The sequence below is a fragment of the Rhinolophus sinicus genome, linkage group LG13, assembly GCF_036562045.2.
Source record: "Rhinolophus sinicus isolate RSC01 linkage group LG13, ASM3656204v1, whole genome shotgun sequence".
Lineage (NCBI taxonomy): Eukaryota > Metazoa > Chordata > Mammalia > Chiroptera > Rhinolophidae > Rhinolophus > Rhinolophus sinicus.
Genome location: NC_133762.1, coordinates 61656503 through 61684270, shown reverse-complemented (window position 1 = coordinate 61684270; position 27768 = coordinate 61656503). Strand labels below are relative to the sequence as shown.

The window sequence follows — 27768 nt, the reverse complement described above, 5'->3', positions numbered from 1 at the left end:
AGCTCTGCTGCTCTGCATTTCTAATGCTGGGAGTGACACAATGCACTGCCCCATGCCCACTAGTGTTGGAACAGCGCTGGTCTCTACTAATCCCTAGTGACTGATGAGGATGCTGAGGTCCATAATGCTGGCCAGGGTTAAAGCATGTTACAGCTTAATTAAATTACTCTGGGAGAGGTGCCTCCAGGCTGCAGGCTCAACCGGCTCCCACATCTGGACTCAGGTTGAAGTTCAAACCTCTCTTCAAAGAACTTCAGGCAAAAGATAAGCTGGTTAAAAGCCGTAGTAAATACCCTCAGCATGGCACCCATAGCCTGCTCTCTCCTCTGTTTCTGGGTACCCACGCATACCTCATGGGATGAAGGCCCTATGTGCAGGGATAGCCATGACCAACCACAGGGCCTGTCCGCTGTACTCCATGCCTCGTGTCCATCCCCAGCTTGGACATTCCTGGCCTGCACCATGGGCTGTAGGCAGGCAGTGGTCTTGACCTCATGAATCTACTAGTGAGACCCCACTACCACCTTCCTGAAGGAAAGAGATGTGTTTCTCCACATCCCATCCCCAAGGGTCTCTGGAATCTGCCAATTTGAACTACATGTGAAGGACAATCTTGTAAAACAGGCACCATGCTGGAGGAGCTCAAGTGGACAATTGGAAAGAGTAACACTTCAGGGTGCTATCTGGCCACAAAGCTTTCAGGAGCCATCCAGGTTATCAGGCATCAGGCCCACAGGTCCAGCCTCAGGTGCAAGAACGGCCCAGCGTTTGTAGTCCTGCTGGTTCACTAAGAGAGAGCAGCTTCCTCAGGCCATCCCTGAACACACCTCTGAAATCGGGCTGGGGACGCCCTTGGGCCCTGGCTCCTGTCATAGGTCACAGGCTGCCCTGTTCCCATGGGGATATGTGCAAACAATCCCAGGCTGATCCCTGCCAAGCAAAGTGCTCCTGCCCCTTTGCTTCCCATCGGGAAGTGAGCACTACAGTTCTGAAGGAGGAAGCTCAAAAAACCACAGCCCATGAGGTTCTCCTCCCAGGCCTACCCGCATTGCTGAGGAACCCCCCCTCCTGGCAGCCTCAGCCCATCTGGCAGGGTGCGCCTCAAAACTGGTGCCAGCTGGTGTCACAGAGAGAAGGACCTGATGGGGCAAGAAGGGTGGGGACAGGATGAGGACTTGGAGGCCTCCCGGAGGTTCCCAAATCCAACCCTCCAGGCCTCCCCCACCCGAGGGAGGTAAGGTTACAAACACACATCAGTATTCAGAATAGCAGACACTTAAAGGCAACATGAGAGTGTAGCCACAGGCAAGAGCTAAGTAATCATAGGCAAAACTAACAGAGCAAGAAGCAGGGCGATGCCTGCTACCTGGAGAATGTTTCCAGGACAGATCCTTGAACACTAAGAGCAGGTTGTGGAAACATACCTTGGAGAATGAGCATGTTTAAAATGTACGTGTGGGCCGGCCCGGTGGCTCAGGCGGTTAGAGCTCCATGCTCCTAACTCCGAAGGAAGGCTGCCAGTTCAATTCCCACATGGGCCAGTGGGCTCTCAACCACAAGGTTGCCAGTTCCATTCCTCGACTCCCACAAGGGATAGTGGGCAGCGCCCCCTGCAACTAAGATTGAACACGGCACCTTGAGCTGAGCTGCCGCTGAGCTCCCAGATGGCTCAGTTGGTTGGAGCGCATTCTCTCAACCACAAGGTTGCCGGTTCGACTCCCGCAAGGGATGGTGGGCTGTGCCCCCTGCAACTAGCAACGAGCTGAGCTGTGCCCTCCACAACTAAGACTGAAAGAACAACAACTTGAAGCTGAACAGCACCCTCCACAACTGAGATTGAAAAGATAACAACTTGACTTGGAAAAAAGGCCTGGAAGTACACAGTTCCCCAATAAAGTCCTGTAAAAAAAAAAAAAAAGTATGTGTGCAGGTACACATGGTGTATACACACACATATATATTGAGGGTGCCAAACAAATGTATATATATGACTTGTATTCATCTTTTGTTACCTGTATATATTGAGTATTATGATTTTAATATATACTCATATATTAAATAGTATAATATAGTTTTTTTTCCTTTCTCAAAATGTGTATATATTTTTTGGCACCCTCTGTGTGTGTATGTATATATATATGCACCCCCATGGGCATGTACATGAATGTCTGCCTAGACATGGCAAACAGTGGCGATTCTTGCAAGTAGGATGGAGGTTTTACTAACAGTTGTTGGGGCAGGAATTGTTGGTTCATTGTCCTGCGGGGCGGCCTGCGGGGTCTCAGCTCCCGCTCCCCACATAAGAACGCAGGATGTGGCTAGGCCAAAAAGGAACACCCACAGAACCACAGATAGGGCAGTCATACCACTATAGTCTCACTGGAGGCTGGATTCACACGACGTGCGACCTGCTGTCCACTTTTCTGCCTGCCAACCGACCGACTCCACTCTCCAGCACAGCCACGGCAGTTATATCAGTGGCCAATTGGCTAACCGGCCATAGGTGATGGTCAACCAGCCACAGCCAACGGCCATCTACTACCCGAGCCAGCACCCCTCCACGTGAGGCCAAGAGCCTAGAAACTGCTCTCTGGGGCTCTGTCCCCACATTCATGCTACAAACTCTATAATGATTCTTCAGAAATGTGCCAAGTCAAAAAAATTGATCGGACCCAGGAATGAGAGGCTATAGCCACCTGAGGAATGAGATAGGTTGCCCCAAACATCAGACAGACAAGGAGGGTATGGTCCCCAGGAAAATGCACTGCCACCAGCACTTCAGCCTCTGAGAAGCACAGCCCCACGGGGTTTCTGTAAAGGTCTCAAGCTGTAAGTCTGGAACTTGGTCTTTGGGATTGTGACTGCCCTGGGCCAACTTGGGTGTCACCTCATGAGACACTGGGCAGGAAATCCCTTTATTTTAGTGGCAGTTTATATGCTAGCAGGACAGCCAGCACCAGTGTCTAGGTGGCTTTCCTCTGAGATGAGATGAAGAAAATTTCATGTCAAAAACCTAAAAAGACCAGGAATATAATTAAGTAGCAGTAATTATAGACAACCTGTACACACACTTTTCTTTTTACTCAAACAGTAAATAGTAATAGTCACCTGGTGCTAAGACTGGCTAAAGTCTGTAAAACCATTCTGGGCTAAGTCTGCGTATTTTTGGAGAGAGAATAATGTAAGGGTGAAATTCAGGGAATCAATAATGTAGTTAGACTTAGCCAATCTGCAGTTTGACTCACTGCATAGCTCGTTATCTAACCACCTATAATTAGACTCATTTTTCAGTTTGATCCATCTGATATTCATCTGTTTCCTCTTTGTTTCTCCCCTCACTGATTTACTGAAGAACTCTGTTCCCTTTCTTGAGGCTACTCATACCTCATTAAGTAACAACATCCTAACCTGAAAAGAGCAATGTCTTAATCCTCAGGTGCTGTAACACCGGACACCAGAATCCAATTGATGACTTCTTGCAGTATTTATTGATAATGCATTCAAGTCCCAGGCCATAATGGCCTAGCCTGAGTCTGGAATCTGGATGTCATGCAGGGTCTCTGGTCTCGCTCCCCACATAACACAGAGTATGGTGAGGCCAAAAAGGAACACCCACGGAGCCATAGTTAGGGGAGACATACCACTACATTCTCGCTAGCGGCTGGGTTGGAGATACAAAAGCAAACATCCACCAGTACCCCAACAAGGGGTCTTTCTGCACCCCAGTCTCGCTGGCAGCCAGGCGAGACACAGGAAGCAGGATCCACACGATCCGCAATCTGCCATCCGTGTTTCTGCCTGCCAACCAACCAACGCAGCCATGGCAGTTATATCACTGGCTAATTGGCTAACTGGTTACAGCTGATGGCCATCTACTACCCGATCTAGCACCTTTCCACGTGAGGCTGAGAGCCTAGAAACTGCTCTCTGGGGCTCTGTACCCACACCGGAGATAACATCATCTTCAAATAGACCAGACCCCAGGAAGGGATGTCAGTCACCAGACCTGCTTGACCGACTCCCCCTTTCCTATATGAGAAAGCTAACCTGAAGTTAGTGCAGCTGTCCACTCTCAGATGCTGGATTCTGCCCTGGCGACTCCCGACTCCCACCCCCTGCCGGTGTTTCTCTCCTTGCTACCTGTGGCAGCTGTATTCTTTAAACACTGCCATGGGCATTCTCTCTGCCTTAATTTTAATAAAACCTTTTCTCACTCTCCCACTTTGTAGAGTCTGTGAAAGCTTTCACTTTCTGTGAACGACCAGGGGTTAATTCTATGCCACAAATAATAAATACTTTGCCTGTACTCATAAGTTTGTCCCTTCCCTGGGGCTACTCTAGTGCAATGGAACTTGTCATGCGGGGTCTCAGCTCCCGCTCCCCACATAAGAACACAGGATGTGGCTAGGTCAAAAACGAACACCCATGGAGCCATAGATAAGGGAGTCAAACCACTACATTCTCTCTGGTGGCCAGGCGGGACACACGCAGTAGTAGCCATACGATCCGCAGTCCGCCATTCACTTCTCTGCCTGCCAACCAACCAACCAATCAACGCAGCCCCGCGGTTACATCAGTAGCCAATTGGCTAACTGGTTACAGCTGATGGCCAACCAATCACAGTCGATGGTCATTCACTACCCGAGCCAGCACCTCCCCACGCGAGGCCGAGAGCCTGGAAACTGCTCTCTGGGACTCTGTCTCCACAAACTAAGTTGTTTTCAGCTTTAACACACTGGCTGCAGTCCTGAAAACTCCCCCATGGTTTACAATTAGCCACACATCTCAATAGGCCTGACTGAGCCCAGCTCAGACTGAACACTAATGAGCTCTCACTCAGCATGTGCATGGGAGATGCCCAGTCAAGGGAATGTCACCCATCACTCACCTGCCCACCCACCCAACCCAAGGGACTGGGCACATCTGAGGCAGTGATGGAAGGAAATCAGTCCATGGCTGGACCCACTTTATCTCCAGCATTCAGTTGGTTAGTCCCTCCACCCCCACCCACAGAGTCTTAATCTTTTACTAAAGAATTACACATACATCAGGTTGGGTCAATGATAATAAAGAACAGTGGAGACTGTTTGTATATTAGAACAGCGCTCCCCAGGGCACAGGGGTCCTGGAGATCTGCCTCAGTCATCTGGGTGGAGCCCAAGGTTTAAAAGTACGGGCCCTGAGCTCGGCCAGCAGGAGACAGGTCGATACAGTGGCTGGGACGACTGTGACGGACTGTGATGGCTGAGGGTGTTGGTGGTGGAAAGAGGGGAGGACAAGTAGGGTGGTGCCCACTAGAAGCCGCAGCATATTAACGAACATCACTTTGCTGTACCCAAAAATCAACCTGAGCAGTTTTACCATCTTTGGTGAATTTGGTCTGTGATAAAACCCAATTTTGAGAAATAACCAGAAACTAGGGGAGCCCAGTGCCCCGCTCCCCAACCAGTCACCTGAGTGACAGGGAAGGAACTGCTATTCTTAGGACCCCAGGTCTGGACCTGCTTCTGTGAACATTCCTCTTACCACATCCCCTCATTCTCACTGCCCCAGCCACGTGCCTCTTTCCTCTGTTCCTGGGTTACCTACCCTTACTCCCCCTAAGGGTCCTGGATGGGCCTGGGAAGCTCTTCCTCCATTCTTCTCATAGCTGCTTCTTTTTATCAATAAAACCTTAGCTTAAATGTCACCTCCTCAGAGAGGCCTTCTATGACTATTACAATCTAATGTGACCACCCAGCTACATTCTGTCATGCATTGGGGGATTGTTACTGCAACATACCCAGCCTGTCCTGATACAGTGGCACACAATGAAACTTGTTGAATGATCAGAAAAGAAAAGCTATAAGCCACCCACTGGGAGAATAACTGCGCTCATAACTCCTTGATGGGGAGCGGAGGTGGTAATAAAGGATACACCACATAGGTTCATAGTGGGTCTGAGATAGTGCTGTAAATGACACTCGAGGCTTTAAAAAAGGGAGTTTTACCCCAAGGGAAGGGAGACCCAATGTTCTACAGTGACCAGCCACAGAGACCGCAAGCAGGGCAGTCCCCACAGGAGGCAGCATTTTCCAAGAAGCCAGTTAGTTCCTGGATGATGGGTTCATTCAAACCCCCAACACATACACAAAATCCAAAAGGGTCCAGAGGGGTGCATAGCACACAGAATATGTGAAGAATTTGTTTAAGGGATCAAAGAATACGAATGTCAGGTGTACCCCCTCTTTAAAAGACTTGGTTTTATTTTTTTGTCCAATTCTCATAAGCGCACTAAGAGTAAGAGGCTGAGTGGGCTGATTTTAATTATGCCAGCGTGTATTAATGTTTTATTCAGCTTGCATTCATGTTTACTTTTCCTGGGGTGAGAGACCATTCTCAAAGCTGAAACATGTTCCCTGATACTCATGTTCCCTGATACTCGGGCGACCCCTGCCGAGGACCAGACACATGCTGTGCCAACAGCCTCCCCTATGTCTTGAACATTCACCATAGTTGTTCCCAAAGACCCAATTCTTTCTATGGGAATCTGAATACACCGAGTATTGCCAAGTGAACAAGAAAGCCAGACCTCCTCCAAGCTGGACAATTCTGCTCCTGGGAACAGCCCAGCGGAGGTGTCTGGTACCAGCATCTACTGCAAAGAGATGTGGAGGCCCAGGAGACACTGTGGGATGCTGAAATGCCTGCTATCAGGGGGCACACGGTACCTGTAGGTGATCCTCACTTCTGTTCCAGGCTCATCTCGCTCCCAGATCAAAGCAACACTCTCCGGGGACTTCCGAACATGCTGATCCAAGCAGTTGACTGCACAAAAACAGGTTTATTGACATTACACTTGCTTTTAGAGTCAGAATCAGGGGAGAGTCTGGTTTGCTGTGGCTTGCACTACTCTCTGCTAAGGTGGACCCTTCCCTCACCAAACGTGGAGTTTCTAGTTCCTTGCAAAAAGAAGGGTGATTGTCAGAGCCTGTGAAAACATGATGATCACTGCACAAATATGATCTCACGGGTGCAGGTTGATCCCCTGTGAATAGTCTGAAGCAGGCACTTCTTGCCAGTAGTCCCAATCCCAGCCACATATTGGTGTCATCTAGGCCACCCGCGGCAACCCTGACCGAATTGGCCTGGTGGTTTTCAAGGCTCCCTGCGTGGTACTAATGTGCAGCTGGGTCTAGACACTGCAGCCTGAGCTGTTGGAAATCATACTTAATGCAAAAAGGACACCCTGACTCAACACACAGTTCATGCAAGAGACTGTCATGTGTGGTAAAGATGCAGTCCAAGTCAAGGAGCCACATCTCTTCTCAGGCAACACCCTACAAGCCAGCCTCTGGTCCAAGGAGTGATGCAATGACAGGGAAATGCCATGCTGATTTTCCAACAGGCTCCGATCCCCTCCTGCTGCATTATCCAACCTCAGGACACACGACTGCCTACAAAAACAGTTCAGTTTTGCTGGTTTACTGTAAACCTGAAGATTAGTAGGACCATGCTCATTTGCTGACATCCTGTGTTCACTACTCTTTTGATTTCAAGGTAACCTTAGCTCTGGTTGGTTAATGCCAGAGCCCCTCACAACCAGCCCTCAAAGCCTGGCTTTCATCGCTCACTTTTCCATCAGGGTGGGGAGTAAACACCACAAATAGCTATTGGGTCTTCAGGCCACCCCAATGTCCACGTATATAAATTTTTCTTTTCAGGACAGTTACTTATCTTCTCCAAATCAATCTCCTCTTATATAAATGGGCACTGCATTATCTATCATGTCTAACTCACAGGACTATGACCAGAAACAAATGAAAGATTGAATGTTAAAGTGCTATTATATGAACACAAGGTACTATTACCAACTGATAAATACCATGCTATGAGTTGCAGAGACTTTTAAATGGGATAACCATTCTGACAAAAGTTATGGGAGACACCAAAACATCATGTGATTCTCATAATTCTTGAGAGGGCGAACTAACATAAAAATATTTACATACTTTAGCGTGTGTGTGTGTGTGTGTGTGTGTGTGTGTGTGTCAATCTGGTCCGAAGTTGAGAAATCAAGTTTTCAAAATAAAACCCGGTATTTCTGACTTCTCTTGAACAATCAGCAGATGAGGCCACACTCCCCTTGGGAGCTGAGGTGGTGGTGGCTACCCCTTAGCAGGGCCCTGACTGGTTCTGGAGGACCTCGTCAATGGAATTGAAAGCAGTGACCCTGGGACGTTCACAGCAAGCCTTGCAGTGCCCAGATCCTTGAAGCTAAGGGCAGATACTGCAGAAAGGGTTGGAGGAGAAACAGAGTGGGTTACAGCTATGCACTGAGCAGGGGTCCAGTGGGAGGGCATTGCACATGAGTGTTCATTGGCCCCTGGCTGCTCCAGGCACTGGGGCACAGATGCAAGCCCTTGGCCCCACCCCAGGCCTGCTCTGAGAAGACCCTAGGTGACAGGTGCACACGCTCTTATCAGAGAAGCCTGCTCCAACACACCTTCTCCCATCCTGAGTTGGACCTTCTGAGTCACTCTAGAAAGTGGCCAGCTTAGGTATAGTAGCTTAGAAAACAATTTCCAGGTGGTCCAGTGACCTGCCCAAGGCCCTAACACCTGTCCTGGGGCTCATCTGTCCACACCACTTGCTCCCACGGCAGCCACGGCTCCCATGCCAGAACATGCTTCTCACCATGAGAATGACTGCCTGACTTCAAGCCTAGACCCTCAGTGCCTCGGTGCCTAGCAGGGCATCTTGTTCCTCGTTTATGCCAGGAGGGCAGACGTGCAGAAGGTGGAGGGGAAAGATCTGCCAAGTGATGAACAGCAGCCAGGGTGTGGCTGGGTGGCCAGCAAGACCAGCTCTATGTCCATCTTTTCCTGGAGCTGATGAATGGCAGTAATTCAGGCAGTTCAGCACTGAGCCCCAGATGCAGTGTCCCCTAGGTGCTTTCCTTGCATATGGGAAGTGCAGAACATGTGGACACCAAGGCCCCATGTGATCTACCTCTCCCCACTGGCAGTGCCAAGTCCAGAGAGCCCCTTCCTGCCCCGAGACCTTTGCATGGTTTCTCCCTGCCTGGGGCACACTATCCCATTCTCCCCACTGCTGTCCTTACCTGGTGCCCACCTTCCTGCAGGTCCTGGCCTACACATTCTCACTCTCTCAGTGAGCACTTCACATCCCTTGAACCTCGTGCCCCCTTCTAACTCGCCTGAGATGTTTGCACTTGCTGTCCCTCCATGGGGGGACAGATGTACTGTCCAGATGTTTGTACACATGCAGCCTAACCCAGAGCACAGAACAGAGAAGCACCACAGCTCTAGATGGCAAATAGACCATTCAAGTCCTCAAGCTGGAGGGCAACAATGGATTCTAAATGGCACCAGGTTGGCACCACGCCCAGGGGAAAAAAACAGACCTCTTCCTGTCTTCATGGCTTTGTTTCTCAAAATCACCTCTGTTGGCCTAAATTCACCAGAACCCCCAGAGGGCTTTTTAGCACACAGATATGAGCTCCCAGTCCCCTCCTCAACACACACACACACACACACACACACACACACACACACGTAACTCTAATAGAGCAGGTCTGGGTGGGCCTGAGCATTTCACCTCTAACATATCCTGGTGATGCTGTTGCTGCTGGTCCAGGACCACGCTCCCATAGACAGAAGTGCATGCATAATGTACACGCATTCTACTTAACATGTATATTCCAGACTCCAGGGGGCCTTCCTTTCCCTATGGGGACAGGAATGATCAAAGACACTTGCCAGCTTTGTAAGACATCTAGCCAAGCCCTCGCTAGATGGCAGCCTGGAGTCACAGGTCAAACCCACCCTCCAGAGTCCTGCCCTTGTCTAGCCACTCACTAACAGAGAGACCCACTTGTTATTTAATCTAAATCTCACTTTCCTAACCCACAGTGGGGGTAATGGTTCCTGACCCTGGGAGTGACAGTAGGAATTCAATGCCACTGGAGAGATTCCCGTCACAGGGTCAGATGGTGTGGCAGTGTTCCCAAGGGAGGAATACAGTTCATAGCTGTTGTGGTTGACACTCAGATGACAGGCACCTAGAGAAAGCACAGTGCAAGGTCTGGGTGACAGTGGCCCTAAAATGCCATATATATATATATATATATATATATATATATATGTTGGCTTTTAACACATATGTATGGGTCCTGCTATTAGCTCAATTTCAGGGAGAAAAAGAAAGAAGGGGAGGATAAAACCAAGGAATTCAAACAATTTCCACCCAAAGAATTGGGCAGTGGGACAAGAAAATTCCATTTACAAGCATTTCCAAGAAGAGTTGGGCAAGGCCCCTGTGTAATTTAAGACAGCTCAAACCCTACCTCCTAATTCAAGCCTTTTCCAAATTTTCCAGCACACAATGATCTCTCCCTCTCCATCATTCAGTGACTCACCCATTTAACAGCTTATTCTGCCCAGTGGTCCATTCTGGGACACAATGTTGGCTCTGCTAAACCCTCCCCCATTTGAGTCACAAGGTCCATGAGTTACAAGGACAGGGACCATGTCCCAAAGATTCACTTATCATGGCAGTGGGATGGGTAGGTGACATCATAATTCTCCTCTTAGCAACTGTAAAAGCCTTGAGCATGTTACCCCAGTGTGAATTTGCTCATTTACTGATTTGCAGTTCATCTCCTTATTAGAATGCAGGCTCTGTGGCATTGAGGCATTTTCTGCACTGTTCATCACTGTCCATGAGTTAGAGCCTTTATTTCCACATCTATACAATGGGACTACCAACTGAAACAGGGCCTGGTTGGGACCCCCACAAAAGAGGCCTTGCCTCTCCCTGGCCTAGAGCTTAACAATTGATCAACCCCCTCCCTGTGCTTTGAGTTTGGAATATCCCCTGTCCCAGTTCCCTACTTTAGATAATTATCCTGAAACTCATGCTTGCTTACTAGTCACAATGCCCCCCATGCTTGCCAATTACAATCTTTATGGCCTAGCATTCTTTCCAGGTTACTGTCATCACTGTTCCTGGGTTGGTGATCACATTGGAGAGCCACATTGCCAGAGAGAAGGCTCCATGCAGACCCCTGAAACCATTACTAGCCTCTGGAGGAATGCCCAGATTTTCCCTTAAGTATCCCAGGCTAGTCTGGGAATGTTAAGGCAGTTTCTGGAGGTGTTAACCTGCTGCCTTCTCAGGCCACCGATGCTCTGACAATAAACACTTATTCTAGAACCCAACTCCTGTGTCGGTCTATTGGCTGAGCGGCACAGGTAGCACAAGCCCCAGACTTGTTTGGCCTCTAGTTTCACAACCACTTCCCATTGGTGTCACAATGATAAGATATCCATCATTTCACCTTAGTGCAGGTATAACACGGAGCCTAACACAACTCTGCATATAGTTAAGCAAATGTCTGCTGGTGGTTCATGGGTTCAGGGTTTTGTATTTAAAAAAATAAAAAGAAAAAAGAAAAGACTGCAAGAGGGTTATCATTTCCACTATAAAGATGGCACACACTTACATAGGAATTTTCAAGAACTCCTGTCAGTTGTTCAAATACATCCCTCTCCTTCCCCTATTTTAAGAAAACCCACATAGAGAAATTCAATTTTAATCAAAAGAAACAAGGGAGTTAATATTCACAAAATGATTCACAATGGGTTTTCTTTAAATAGAAAATCTCCCTGGCACATTTTAAGAAATCACATCAGTCACAAAAGTTGTACTTGCCAACTTTCCAGAAGCATCTGCTCTTTAAAGTAAGTCATGCCTCTGACAACTGGGGAGAATTCAGTCTCTTTTGGAGGACCTTTATCCTAAGACCTGGGGTTACATTTCCATTTTGAGTTCCTTGGAAGACCTTAAACAAGTTACTTCAATCACTGAGAGATAAGTGAAGCACAAGAGTTTAGCATCTTGCCATTGTCAGGGTGTCTGCCTTCTAAATTATTTGAGGCATGTCATAAAGAGGAAAAAGGTCCAGCCAAATGGTTCCCATTGTTGCAAGTAATATTCCAAAAAGCATCCAGAAATCTCTGTGTTCAATGATTGGTTAAAAACAGTTTCTCTACATCCTAGCTTCAAAGTAAGAATACACACACTTTTTTGAAAATCAGACCGAGAATGTGGTGTTTAGAAAATAGAGTTTAGTTGTGGTTTTGAAAGCAACACATGTCGTTACCCTCTGGTTCTGCATTTGCAACTTCCTGAGTTTATATGCTACACAGAAAAACATCTGTTGAGCCCTACCAAGGACACAACAAAATTTCAAAGACTGGAAAGAATTTCAGATCTTGTTTTTCAAAAAAACCTTTTGCAAAGCAGTTTATGTAAAAGTAATACCATGTTTCCCAAAAAATAAAACCTAGCCAGACCATCAGCTCTAATGCATCTTTCAGAGCAAAAATTAATATAAGACTGGGTCTTATAATATAATAAATATAATATAATATAAAATATATGAGGTCTTATTAATTTTTGCTCCAAAAGACCTATTAGAGCTGGTTGTCCGGCTAGGTCTTATTTTCGGGGAAACACGGTAGTAGTAAGTGACTGAAGGGGTTGTGAGTCGTCCATGCCCAGGGGGTCCTCTGACACCATGACCCACCTGGCTACCTGGCTACTATCCCAGAGCTCCAGGACAGGCTTTGACAGCCATGTTGGCCACCTGTATGCCCTCCTGACCTGTTTCCCACTTATACCAGATGCAAACCCCTGTGGTTCTGTTCAGAGGCAACACAGGACTCCCAGCAGCACTGCTGGAGGCCAGGTTTAAGGTCACCAACCCCTACCCCTTCCAACCTCCCACCCCCAAAGGATTCAATAATAAATAAAGTGATTAGAGTGATTAGGTAAGAGTAACATGCTAAACACTGTGTAGTTTTTCTCATTTAATGCTAACAACAGCCCTAATGTCCCCAGGCCATCCACTGCTGGTCAGAAGAAGCCTAGCAGCTTCTGCCATGGTGCCTGTGACCTCTGGTCACTGATACTCTTTCGGTCCAGTCACCAAGTTTTGAGAAGCCCTGTGTAGGTGCTTTGGGCCACAGTTCCAGCTGAGCCCAACCTGAGTCATCCCAGTCCAGGTCCCAGACTTGGGATGAGAAGCAAGTAGATGACAACAGTCCCAGACATAGGTCAATGGGGAGCAGAAGCAAGCCATCTCGGTGAGGCCCTGTCCAAAGTCCTGACCCACAGAACTGTGAGAGTAATACAACGGTTGGGGCCAGTTTGATATGTAACAATAGTAACTAGAACACTGTCTTTATTGTACAGACAAGGAAACCCATGCAAAGAACAGTAAGAAGCAAGGATTCAGACCCAGGTGAGTTTCTCAAGACACATCAAGCAGCACTAAGCTGTATTACACCTCTTATCTACCATTTCTGTTTCTTTACTAGAATCATCTCCACTAATCCCAATTCTGCCCATTTAGAAGTAGCTTCATCTGCCCTAGTTTGGGGCATGTAGGTCAGTGGTTCTCAACTTTGTGTGTACTTGAGGAACATCTAGATCTTGTAAACACAGATGGCAGAGCCCCACCTTCAGGGTTTCTGATTCCAGGGGTCTACGAGTAGGATAGGGCATTTCTAAAATGTTCCCAGGTGATGCTGATGCTGCTGGTCCAAAGACCACACTTTGAGAACTGCTGGTACAGTACTTCCTGAAGAGGTAATGGGAGTTTCAAAAGAGACGCTCCTTTGGAACAAGCCATAATCACACTGACTATCAGACAGACAGAACAGGCCAAAACACCCCCACCATTCTACAGCTTTCTAGGAGGCTCCCAGGGCACCTATGGCCTGGCCCGGTAGTCTGCAGACACTGGCAAAGGACAGAGATATTCCTGACAAATGAGAGGATGGACATACACATGTAAGGTGAGAAACTGCCTTTTTCCACAAGGCAGTTTCTGAAGCTCAATTTCTGGCAAAATAAGTGAAGGAAAAAGAGGCACTTCCGCTAGCTGATCACACTCTGACCCTGACCAAGGGAGGCGAAAGAGGCTCTTGCTGTCTGCCGGGTGAAGTCTATTCCCCATAACTTATCTAAGAGTGAGAGGCTGTAAGTGTGCATGAGCCAACCCTGACCATTCATGCCAGCCTCAGGCTTCCCAAGTCCCGATCAGCTTCCCCAGGAGCTGCACATTTTCTGCCCTTTCCTGTGAGCTGCTCTCCTCCCACCAAGGAAACATGCCATCAACACTAAGAGTTTGGTTCCCCCCCCCCCACTAATTCAAGGACACTTGTTGCTGACTCAGTTATAGCAAAAAACACTTATCTAGTAAGTGACTCATTTTGATTAATCAGCAAAGTAGTATACTATATGAAAAAAAAATCTGGTCCAAAGTTCCCTTAAAGTTTTTTTGTTTCAAAAATAACTGCAAGACACTACCTATAATTGTTTCTAAATATAATAAATTAAAATCACTATACTACTTATAAGTGCTAGGTCTGTTCTACACCTCTGGCACTCTGTCCTTACAATCAGCCTAACAGGTGGGTTTACTGCTCCCAGTTTTCAAATGAGACTTCGGCTCAGAGGAGTAGAGTTGCTGGACCAGTAAATGGTAGAGTTGTGTGAAACACCAAATCCTACCTCAAAGTTCAGGTCTTGGCCAGGGTCCTGACCCTGTCATGAAGATCTGCAGGTCCTTCCCTGAAACACCCCCTAGACCCCACCCAACAGGGTACCCCATCCTCCCTGACAGCACAGCCCCCCTGAGCACCCCACCTGACTGCAAGTCCGGTCCTCTCCAGGTTGCCCACACCCAGGCCTACCCTGCCTGGCTGGCCACTGTCTCCTGTTTCTCCACCTTCTCTCCTTGCTGCCTGAGGGCACCACCACCCCAATCCCAAATCTTAACAAAACTGCAGAAAATTCAATCTCAGCAGATACCAGAGAAATGACTGGCTAGTGGAGCTGGTTTCTGGGATCTCAATCAGAACCCGGTCTAAAGCAGGCTCTGGGACTTCGGGGGTTGACACCGGCACAGCTGAAAGAGCTGGGAGGCCCCACCATTCCTTTCCTTTCTGTCCTGGGAGCAAGGAGATAAGTGATTCCAGTTGCTGGCCGGGGGGTGTTCTCTCGTTCCCCGACTACCACAGCTCGGTTTGTTTACATGGGCAGAGAGGCAGGTAGCTGGTGTTGACATAGCCAAATACTTTTCAGTTTTGCCTCTGGTCCGCGGGACAGGAGCAGGTAAGTCCCAACTAATGGGCGCCCCGCACCCTCCACCCTGGCCCAGGTGTCGCCCGGGGCTCTCTGGGGCGGTGGAATGCCGTGTTTAAATGTGAGAGCCTGCCACTGGAGGAGCCAGCTGGGCCAAGGCCAGCAGCTAGGCGACTCGAGCTGACGCTGGGCTGGGTCTCCGGGAAAGATGGGGTCGAGGCGGGGGTTGCAGCTGGCGTGGCGGTTGTTGCCTCTGGAGCCCAGGAGGACGTGGGCGGGGGTGCCGTGGCCCTCGGGTCTGCGATCCGCCCCAGACCTCCGAGCCGGCCAGGTGCTGAGTCCCCTGTGGACGCGTGAGTTAGAGGCGCCCTGGGTCCCTGCAGCCCACTCACCAGACACGTTTAGCTGGCCTCCCAAGAACCAGCCGATCTTTCCGCTGCTGAAGTCGCAGTCCCAAACGGTGTGGAATGGGGTGTCCCACACCAACGTGTCCCGCGCCAGCGGCCCCCAGAAGGCGGCGGGCTGCCGGGCCGCCTGCACTCTTAGTGTGGGGTAAGAGGCTGGCTGCACAGCGGCCGAGGCGCTGCCCGGGGGTCCGGAGGCCACCTTGCGCAGTGCGCTAACCCCAAGAGGCCACCCCCGCGCTCCTGCGCGCCCAGGCAGGCTGCCCAGAAGCCGCCCGATGCCACAGCCCAGGCTGCGCGCCGCCATCTCTCCGATGCCCCAAGGTCTCTGTACCCCCAGCCGGGAGGCAAACCGAAAGCCCCTTCGCTCTCCACGGGCTCCGCCCCGTCTCCGCCCTCCCGCCACCACCCACTCCTCAGGCCCCTTCCCGGCCTGAAGCTGCCTTCCGGAGTCCGCCTGGTCCACACCCACTCTCCGCGAAGGAGGAGGGGAAACAGCCTGGGAGGGGCGCCGGGGAGCGGGGCGGAGCGCTGTTCCAGTCCTGGCGGGGCTGCGAGGCGCGCCCCTCGTTTGTGCTCGCGCACTGACCCGGACGTCCAGCCGGTTTGGTTTCAGTTTGTGCGTCAAGTTCCGACAGCTGCGCAGCGCAGCTAACAGCAGAGACACGTGCGTGGGAAACGCAGGCTGGGCCAGGCGCCTGGAGCAGTCTCGATGGAGGAAAGGAACCCACTCCGAACAGAAGCGACTGATGCAGCGAAGCACACAGGTGGGTTCTAAGACCAAAGTTCGGTCGGTTCAGCGTGTCAGGCTGAAATCAAAGTATTAATCCAGTTATGTGCCCTCACCCGCCAGGCGGACCTGTACATCCTCACACACATACACAAGTAGCCCCAGTGGGCTAAATGGGCTAATCAGAGGCCCACGGGCCAGGGAGTTGTGGAGCCCTGGGCCCGTGGTCTTATCACCCAGCTGCCTCCTCCTCCTGGGTAGGGGGGTGTGAGGTGGGGGAGGAAAGTGTTAAGCAAACGCTCCGCTAACCATGACTGGTTTGGAACTGTGGAACCATGGGAGTTTTCTCCAGTTGCTCCAACCACCGTGGCCTGTGTTCACACTCTGGCTTTTCTAGCTCTGTGACCTTGGGCAAGTTCCTAAACCTCTCTGTGCCTCGTTTTCCTTTTCTAGTGAAAAGGAGTAATATCTCCCTCCCCTGAAGCAGTAAAGAATAAATGAGATCATGTCCGAAGCGTCTGGGAGTTCAATAGTGGAGGCAGTGTTCTTGTTGTCAAGAAAAGATAGAAGGGAACTCAGAAACTAGACCTAACCAGACTCTTAAGTATTTCAACATCCAAGAAGTAAACACATTATAAGAATGTAAACATGGGGGGGAAGGGGATTTTTGAAAACTGAATGGTTCAGTTCTTTGAGCTTGGGAAAGAGTCTATCTTCTTAGCTGTGAGATAGGCAGAGGGAAAGTCCCTGCCATTCCAAGGAGCTTCTGTTGTCAGTCAGCCCCAGGCCATGTTGAACATCTGCTTCCTGCCAGAGAAGAGAGGAATTTAAGGCTGGAGAACCAGTGATCATAGGAGAGCTAGCATTAGACAAGCGCTTGACCTGCAGTTTTTACTTAATCTAAAAATTATCTAGCGCTATCAACTCCGGCCCGTTATCAACCCCTGCTGGAATAAATGAGACCAAACTACTAATCAATAGACTTACTAAATACAACATGGGCTGATGGAACAGCACCAGCACACACACACACACACACACACACACACACACACACACTCCCCCTATTCGATATCGACTCACCACTTGGCCTGAATCCCCATTTTTATTAGAATATACAAAATGCAAAGAGAGAAAGGCCATAACTGTGGCAGGGGGTTCCAAAGATGGCCACCAACACTGCATCCACTTGTGTGTGTGAGAGGTGCACTCCATCAAGAGGAAGAGCCTGTCCCCTCCCCCCTTGAACCTAGCTGTAATGTGGGGTCTCAGCTCCTGCTCCCACACAAAATATGGTGAGGCCAAAGAAGAACAACAACGGAGCCACAAATAGGGAAGTCATACCACTATATTCTTGATGGTGGCCGGTCGAGACACAGGAAGCAAACATCCACCTGCACCCCAACAAGGGATCTTCCTTCACCTCGGTCTCACTGCCTGTTGAGCGAGACACAGGAAACAAACATCTTCCAGTTCCACTACGTGGTGGTACGTGCCCAAGCAAACAGTCAAGTGGTCCATCAAATCAGGGATGGAAGGCAATTCCCCATAGTCCACAGTCATTTGCCAGGGCTCTGTGTTGGCCTCACAATGTGTGCCCTCTCCACAGGGCGAGGGCTCCAAGTTGTGGGGACAGAGTCCCAGGGAACAGTTTCCAGTCTTGACCTCACATGGAAAGGTGCTGGCTCAGTTATCAGATGGCCAGCCATTGTGGCTAGTTGGCCATCAGTTGTTACCAGTTAGCCATTAGCCACTAATATAACTGCCGTGGTTGTGCTGGCAAGGGGGTTGGTTGGCAGAAAAGCAGACAGCAGATTGCAGATCGTGTGGCTCCTGCTTCCTGTATCTCCAACCCAGCCACTAGTGAGAATATAGTGGTATGAGCCCCCTATCCATGGCTCCGTTGGTGTTCGTTTTGGGCCTTACCAGATCCTGCGTACAAGTCCCACATCTGGGCTGCCTCAGCAAGCACTTCCCAGCCCACATGGCCGCAACAACCTTCACTTTCTCTGGCCTGTGCTGGTTGGAGAACTGTCCATGTCTTCCCACCCCTCCACGGGGATCCAGCTCATGTGGGGGCCACATGTCCTCCTGGCCAGGAGCAGATGACTCCGTTACCTGACCAGGAGAACCCTGCTCGCTATGCCATGTGTAATGCAGGGTCTCTGGTCCTGTTCCCCGCACAAGAACACAGGATATGATGAGGCCAAAAAAGAACAACAAAGCCATAGATCAGGGAGTCATACCACTATATTCTCGATGGCGGCTGGTTGAGACACAAACGTAAACATCTGCAGTACCCCAACGAGGGGTCTTCCTACACCCCAGTCTCGCTGGCGGCCAGGCGAGACACAGGAAGTAGGATCAACATGATCTGCAATCCACTGCCTAACCGCACTTGCTAGCTGCAATCTGCCATCCGCTTCTCTGCTAGCCAACCAACAACCCCACTTGCTAGCCGCAATCCACGCTTGCTAACATAGCCACGGCAGTTATATTAGTGGCTAATGGCTAACCTAACTGGTAACAGCTGATGGCCAACTAGCCACAGTGGATGGCCATTCAACCACAGCTGATTGCCATCCAACAACCGAGCCAGCACCCCTCAATGTGAGGCTGAGAGCCTGGAAACTGCTCTCTGGGACTCTGTCCCCATACTAGCCCACTGGATTTTTCTAACAGAATGAGGTGGGCGTGCTGCTCTGCCAGCCCCAGGTTTGGTTCCTGTGAGACCACAACTACAGCCCCTGCTATCTTGCAACCCTGCTGCAATGCTGTAGGGAATGGGTCTAGCCTTCTGGAGGACGAGACCCCACAAAGAGAACGATGAAAAACGTACATAGAATTGACTCTAAAATAAAGAAGTACATGGTTCCTTTGTGTGTGTTTTTTTTCTGGTTAGATAAAGAGAAGTGATGGTGTGTACATAAAATATTTCAGAATCCACCAGCTGGTACAAAATTGTACTTCCTGCAGTCCAGCTTACCAGATCTTCCTCCTAAGTGTCACAGCCTCTGAGGCCAAGGTCATCCCTGCTGTGTCCTGGAAGCATAGCTCCCTGAACTAGAACAAGATGGAGCCACACCTCACCCCACGGCTGTGTCCTGTGGGGCCTGGGTGGTTCTGAAAGAGCAGCAGGTTATCCAGGCTGTGCTGGTCACATTTTCTCCCAAAGAAGCCCCTGGTTACAACTGATGGCCATCCAGTCACAGTTGATGGCCATTTACTACCTGAGTGAGCACCTTTCCATGTGAGGGTGAGAGCCTGGAAACTGCACTCCTGGCTCTGTCCCCACACTCCGCCCCTACAGGCTCTTGCCTCACAATCTACGTGACAAGCATCTTCCGCGAGGGACCCTGTGTGAGGAGCCTGGAGGTGAATGCAATATCCTGGACACAGCCAGGGTTTCTCAGGGCACCACCAGTCCTTCTGGGCACAGCCAGACTTCCTGGCCTTCTTGGGGTACCACCAGTCTCCCGGGACACAGCCAGGGTTTCTCAGGGCACCACCAGTACTTCTGGGCACAGCCAGACGTACTGGGCTTCTTAGGGTACCACCAGTTTCCCCAGGCAAAGCCAGGGCCTCTGTCGTGCGGGAGACCCTGCTCGCTGCACCATTTCTTGTGCAGAACGGCCTGCAGGGTATCTGCTCCCACTCCCCAAACAAGAACGCAGGATATGGTGAGGCCAAAAAGGAACACCCACGGAGCCATAGGTAGGGGAGTCATACCACTACAGTCTCACTGGAGGCTGGGTTCACTGGACGTGCGACCTGCTGTCCGTTTTTCTGCCAACCGACCGACGACTCTCCTCCACTCTCCTCGACTCTGCTCCTCTACTCTCTTCCGCTCTCCTCGGCTCTCCTCCGTAGCCACAGCAGTTATATTAGCGGCCAATTGGCTAACTGGCCACAGCCGACGGCCAACCAGCCCCAGCCGACGGCCATCCACCACCTGAGCCAGCACCCCTCCACGTGAGGCTGAGAGCCTGTAAACTACTTTCTGGGGCTCTGTCCCCATACTCCACCCCTACAGGGTCTCGCCTCACAATCTACGCGACAAGCGTTTTCCACGAGGGTTCCTGTGCCATATTAGCCTACTGACACCTACGGACGAAAAGAAATGGTAGTCTTAGGAACCAACAATGGCAAATCCCTTCCATCTGGCAGGATACATGCTAGCTCTTTGTCCTGGGAAAGGAGGGTCGCTGCCACTGGCACCTTTCCCGGTTTGTGGTACCAGACCTTTATGGCAGTGCTTGGGGTCTCTTGCATAGTTTCAACATGTAACAGAACAGGGGACCCCATAATAGGCCATAGTGAGAGCACATAGTTTCCTCGCAAATTCATCCCGGTATCGGGACCTCTGTATACTACAGTCACTTGCGGTGGCCACTCAGCTACCACCCCTGGCGTCACTTGCAAATCATGAGTCAAACCGGCCCCCCATAGGGCTATCAGGCCCAACCATCGACAGTGGGGGCTTTTGACCTGCCAGGGCCAAGTCCATTGCTGCCGTTCCCCTGCTTTCAAGCATGTGGGTGCTGGCAGCAAAATGTTCCCATTTCTGCCGTAGCCTGGCTTTAACAGAGTCTCACTGGTGGTAACTTGTAATTGAATGTGCGCGGCCGTTCGATGTAGCAGAGCTTCTACTGGTGCGGGCCCTCCCTTCCGTGGTCTCTCATTCAGGACTCTCAGGACGTCCCATAGACGTGAGGCCCAGTCACGCATCATGGGAGGGTGTTTTGACACCCGGAGACCTTGCTTCAAAAGGCCATTATAGCGTTCAATCATGCCAGCTGCTTGTGGGTTATACGGGGTATGAAACAACCATTGTACGTCCATCCTGGCAGCCCAGAGCTGCACTTCTTGCCCCGTAAAATGGGTACCCCTGTCACTTTCAATGACTTGGGGGGCACCCATAAAGAGTGCACAGCCGTGTAAGGGCGACCACTGTATGCTGCTGATCTGCAGCCAGACAGGGCCAAGCAAACATCAACCCCGTAGCAGTGTCCACTGCTGTAAATGCGTATATCACATTGCGGGCCTTAGGCAGGGGTCCACTGTAATCCACTTGCCAACGAGTGAGGGGCACCCTCCCTCGCATAATCTGCTGTGTCTCCCAGAGGAGCCTCCGCCTTTGGGGGCTGTCCTGGGCACAGACGGCACAGTCATGGCAGGCATCTGCTATCTCCTGCCATTTCAAAGGCAGGCCCCAGTGTCTCCTCACCTGCCACATGGTTCAGCTTCCAGCGTGCTGCAATTTCCTGTGCAGCCAGTGGGCCACATCAGTGGCAGGAGCCCCCTCTAACCATCGTACCCGTGCTAGGGTGTCTGCTTCATCATTACCTGGGGACACTAAGGGGGAGTGACCTGTGACATGCATTAAGGTCACCTCCTTTCTCTGCCCTAGGTCCCAGAGGTCCTGCCACATGGCTTGACCCCACAGTGGACGGTGTCCCACCAACCAGTTTTGGTGTTTCCATGTAGGGAGCCACAACGTTAGGCCCTGGAACACCGCCCAGCTGTCAGTGCAAATAACTAGGGGCCCGGGCTCGTGGCTGATTACCATCCACACAGCCCGTAATTCAGCCCATTGGCTACTCTGGCCCGTCCCAGTATAAAACCAAATGGTGTCTGTTTTGGGCTGCACACCAATAGCCGTCCAATCAGCTGCAGCCCCTCGGCTAGAACCATTGGTAAACCAGACATCCTCAGGTACTGGGGACTGTCCTTCTTTGTAGGGCGAGGGCTCCAAGTCCTTCCCTCTAGGCAGAGCACTTGGCTCAGCCTGGGCTACAAGCTCCACAGGCCCCAGGACCTGTTGTAGCTCTGTGCTCAAAGGGCTTGAACTAAGGTTGCTCCAAGTAGGCACCCCACTTGGTGAGGGTGGTGGTCTGTGCCACCCCCGTTTTGGGTCCCTGGGTCCATGTACGGACCCACCCCTGGACAGGATAGGTTGTTCGAACCAACACGCGTGCCGTTCCTGTGATGGTTTCTGTGGCCACTAGGACTGCATACACAGCAGCCAGCTGTTTCTCTATTAGAGAGTAGCGGACCTCCGCTCCTTTCCATAATTGGGACCAAAATCCCACTGGCAACCGGAGACGCTCCTGCCGTTGCCAGAGGCGCCATCCGTACCCCTCTTGGGTTACGTGAACATCAAGTTCAAATGGGCGGACGGGGTCCACTACTTGCAGAGCCTGTGCCTGCTGCACTGCCTGTTTCGTGGCAACGAAGGCTTGCTCTATAGCCTCAGTCCAATCCCATGAGGCCCCCTTTTTATCATGTTATACAAGGGCCTTGTCATTTGTGCTAAATGGGGTACAAACACCCGCCAATATCCTAGCAGACTCAAATACGTCTGCAGTTGAGAGACCTTGGTCGGCTGGGGAAAGGCTTGTATCTTATCAATGATTGCCTCAGGTATAACCTTTGTCTTACCCGACCACACAACACCCAAAAACTTGACGGATAAGCCAGGGCCTTGGACCTTTTCCTCATTCACCGCCCAGCCGTGTGACTTCAGGTGGTGGAGAAGAGAGGGAGCTGCTTCAAGAGAAAGACAGAGGGTTACATACAAGGGAACTCCCATAAGACTATCAAATGACTTTTCTGCAGAAACATTGAAGGCCAGGAGGGAGTGGCAGGAGATACTCAAAGTGATGGAAAACAAAGGCCTACAACCTAGGTTGCTTTATCCAGCAAGGCTGTCATTTAAAATTGATGGAGAGATAAAGAGCTTCCCAGAAAAGAATAAGCTAAAGGAATTCATTACCACCAGGCCAGCATTGCAAGAAATACTAAAAGGACTTCTGTAAATAGAAGAACGATGAAAACAATCTAACCACAAATTTAAAAATGGCAATAACTATGTACTTATCAATAATCACTTTAAATGTAAATGGCTTAAATGCTCCAATCAAGAGACATAGGGTGGCTGAGTGGATAAGAAAGCTAGACCCTTGTATATGCTGTATACAAGAGACTCACCTCAGATCAAAAGAGACACACAGGCTGAAAGTGAAGGGTTGGAGTAAGATATTCCATGCAAATGGCAATGAGAAAAAAGCTGGAGTTGCAATACTTATCTCTGACAAAATACACTTTAAAATGAAGAAAATATTTAAAGACAAACATGGGCACTATATAATAATAAAGGGATCAATTTGACAAGAGGACATAACCCTAGTAAACATCTATACACCCAACATAGGAGCACCTAAATATATAAAACAGATATTGACTGACATAAAGACAGAGATCAACAGTAACACTATCATAGTAGGGGACTTCAACACACCTCTGACTACAAGGGACACGTCTTCCAGACAGAAAATTAATACGGAAACAACAGCCTTAAATGACACATTGGACCACTTGGATTTAATCGATATTTTCAGAGCATTCCACCCCAATGCTGCAGAATACACGTTCTTCTCAAGCGCACATGGAACATTCTCCAAGATAGATCATATGTTAGGCCACAAAGCAAGTCTGGATAAATTTAAGAAAATTGAAATCATACCAATTGTCTTCTCTGACCACAGTGCTATGAAATTAGAAATGAACTACAGGAAAAAAACTGGAAGACACACAAATTCATGGAGGCTGAATAATATGTTACTAAATAATGAATGGGTCAAGCAGGAGATCAAGGAAGAAATCAAAAGATATCTCGAGACAAACGAAAATGAAAATACAACGACCCAAAATCTATGGGATGCCGCGAAAGCAGTCCTAAGAGGGAAGTTCATAGCACTGCAGGCCTACCTAAAGAAACAAGAAACATCACTAATCAACAGTTTATCTTCACACTTAAGGGATCTGGAAAAAGAACAACAAAATAAGCCCAAAGGGAGTACAAGGAAGGAGATAATAAAGATCAGAGCGGAAATAAATGAAATAGAAACCAGAAAAACAATACAAAAGATCAATGAATCCAAGAGTTGGTTCTTAGAGAAGATAAACAAAATTGACAAACCTTTATCCAGACTCATTAAAAAAAAGAGAGAGAGGACCCAAATTAATAAAATCAGTAATGAAAGAGAAGTGACAACAGACACTGCAGAGATACAAAAAATTTTAAGAAATTACTATGAGCAACTGTATGCCAACAAATTTGACAACCTGGAAGAAATGGACAATTTCCTAGATGCATACAACCTTCCAAGGCTAACTCAAGAAGAGACAGAAAACCTGAATAGACTGATTACCACCAAGGAAATTGAATCAGTAATCAACAATCTCCCAACAAACAAAAGCCCTGGACCAGATGGCTTTACAGGTGAATTTTACAGAACGTTCAAAAAAGAATTGTCACCTATTCTCCTCAAACTCTTCCAAAAAATCCAGAGGGAGGGAAGACTCCCAAACACTTTTTACGAAGCCACTATCACCCTGATCCCAAAATCAGACAAAGACACCACAAAAAAAGAAAACTATAGGCCGATATCGCTAATGAACATAGATGCAAAAATCCTCAACAAAATACTAGCGAACAGAATTCAGCAATACATTAAAAAGATCATACACCATGATCAAGTGGGATTCATCCCTGGTATGCAAGGGTGGTTCAACATCTGCAAATCAATTAATGTGATCCACCACATTAACAAAATGAAAAATAAAAATCATATGATCATATCAATTGATGCAGAAAAAGCATTTGATAAAATTCAGCAGCCATTCATGATAAAAACCCTTAAGAAAGTGGGAATAGAGGGATCATATCTCAACATAATAAAGGCCATATATGATAGACCCACAGCTAACATCATACTCAATGGGGAAAAGCTAAAACCATTCCCTTAAAATCAGGAACAAGGCAAGGTTGCCCACTTTCTCCACTTCTATTCAACATAGTGCTGGAAGTTCTAGCCACAGCAATCAGACAAGAAAAAGAAATAAAAGGCATCCAGATCGGTAAGGAGGAAGTAAAACTGTCATTATATGCAGATGATATGATACTATATTTAGAGAACCCTAAAGACTCCACCAAGAAACTATTAGAGCTGATAGATGAATTTAGTAAACTAGCAGGATACAAAATTAACATTCAGAAATCAGTTGCATTTGTATATACCAATAATAAAACATCAGAAGGAGAAATTAAAAAAGCAATTCCATTTGCAATTGCTCCAAAGACTATAAAATACCTGGGAATAAATTTAACCAAAGAAGTAAAAGATCTGTACTCAGAAAATTATAAGACACTGAAGAAAGAAATGAAAGAAGATACAAATAGAAGGAAACACATACCATGTTCATGGATAGGAAGAATTAATATAGTTAAAATGTCCATACTGCCTAAGGCAATATACATATTCAACGCTATTCCTATCAAACTACCAATGACATTTTTCACAGAAATAGAACATATAATCCTAAAATTTATATGGGATAACAAAAGACCCCGGATATCCTCAACAATCTTGAGAAATAAGAACAAAGTGGGAGGTATAACAATACCTGACTTCAAATTATACTACAAGGCTACAGTAATCAAAACAGCATGGTACTGGCATAAAAACAGACCCATAGATCAATGGAACAGAATAGAGAGTCCGGAAATAAATCCATGCCTATATGGCCATTTAATCTATGACAATGGAAGCAAGAATGTACGGTGGGGTAAAGACAGTCTATTCAATAAATGGTGCTGGGAAACTTGGACAGACACATGCAAAAAGACGAAGCTGGATCACCTCCTTACACCACATACAAAAATAAATTCAAATTGGCTTAAAGATTTAAATGTAAGATCTGAAACCATAAAATTCCTAGAAGAAAATATAGGAAGAAACTTCACAGACATTACCCAGAGTAAGATTTTTACTGATATATCCTCATGAGAAGTAAGAGAAAAAATAAACATGTGGGATTACATCAAACTAAAAAGCTTTTTCACAGCAAAGGAAACCATCAATAAAACAAAAAGGGATCCTACTGAATGGGAAAAGATATTTGCCAATGATATATCTGATAAGGGGTTAATATCACAAATTTATAAAAAACTCACTCAACTCAACTCCAAAAAAACAACCCAATTAAAAAATGGGCAGAGGACATGAAGAGACATTTTTCTAAAAAGGACATACAGACGGCAAACAGACATATGAAGAAATGTTCAACCTCACTAACCATCAGAGAAATGCAAATAAAAACCACAATGAGATACCACCTCACCCCAGTCAAGATGGCTATCATCAATAAATCAACAAACAACAAGTTTTGACGCGGATGTGGAGAAAAGGGAACGCTTGTGCACTATTGGTGGGATTGCAGATTGGTGCAGCCACTATGGAAAACAGTTTGGAGGTATCTCAAAAATCTGAAAATGGAACTACCTTATGATCCAGCAATCCCACTCCTAGGTATCTATCCGGAGAAATCCAAAACTCCAGTTCAAAAATCTTTATGCACTCCTATGTTTATTGCAGCACTATACACAATAGCCAAGACCTGGAAACAACCGAAATGCCCATCAGTAGATGACTGGATTAAGAAACTGTGGTACATTTATACAATGGAGTATTACGCAGCCATAAAGAAGAAAGAAATCTTACCATTTGCAACAACATGGATGGACCTAGAGAACATTACGTTAAGTGAAATAAGTCAGAAAGAGAAAGACAAATACCATATGATCTCACTTATATGCGGAATCTAAAGAAAAGAATCAGTGACTGAACTAATCAGAAACAGTTTTGGAAACATGGAGGAAAAACAGAGGGTTGCTAGAGGGGCGGGGGGGTGGGGATAAGGGGAAGGTGAGAGGTTTTGGGAACGTACAGAGGGATAGTGGATGGGGGGAGGGGGGTTCACACAGTGTGAGGGATATAAATGATAAACGTCTAAGTTTTGCTTTGTCTTGTGCACCTGAAACTAATTAAAAAAAAAAAAAAAAGATTTAATTTGGAACAGGGCAGATTTAATTAACGGTCTTACAATAATCAGTAAATCAGTCTGGAAAGCTAATGGAATCCTCCATGGGTATATGTTCTGTAGTGGTTCTTGATTAAAACATTACAGTGCTCAGTTGTTGCTAGAATTTCTCATTTATTTCTAAGCCTGTATAGGCTGATTAAATTAAGAACTCTTGGTGTCTAGCCTTTTAAAACAGAGGTACAATGATGGGAACTAGGTAGTCAGGATATAAACTTCAGGTTAGCTGTTCTCTTCCCTCTACCCCTAAGCCCTTTCTTTTCTCCAGCTCTCTCTCAGTCCCAGAATGGGTGCTTTGCACATTTGTGAGTTCCTATAATGCAGAGACTCGTGGATGTTACAGAATTGAGCTTAACTCTGACAAATGATCCTGCTGCCTGGCTTGGTGTGTTTTAAGTCTCCTACAATTATCTTTTTTGGGAAGGTATTCAAGAGTAGATCTCAGCAGGAGTTCCTTGGACTCAGAGGAGAATGAAGTGGCTGAGAAATAGAACAGCAGAGGAAAGCATGAGAAAGCTGCATGTAAAAAAGAAT

At 48.1% G+C, this 27768-nt stretch overlaps 1 protein-coding gene across 1 annotated transcript in view; it reads right to left on the bottom strand.

Moving 5' to 3' along the window:
* The window catches only part of ACSS1 (acyl-CoA synthetase short chain family member 1), a 74489-nt gene extending 58362 nt beyond the window's left edge, over window positions 1-16127 (bottom strand). Inside the window, exons 1-2 of the mRNA XM_019716781.2 lie at window positions 15549-16127; window positions 6711-6807 (exon numbers count right to left, since the gene is read on the bottom strand). Of these exons, the coding sequence (XP_019572340.2) occupies window positions 6711-6807; window positions 15549-15867 (416 nt within the window). The 5' untranslated portion in view covers window positions 15868-16127. The remainder of the gene's footprint in view (window positions 1-6710; window positions 6808-15548) is intronic.
* Between the last annotated feature and the right edge of the window lie 11641 nt (window positions 16128-27768).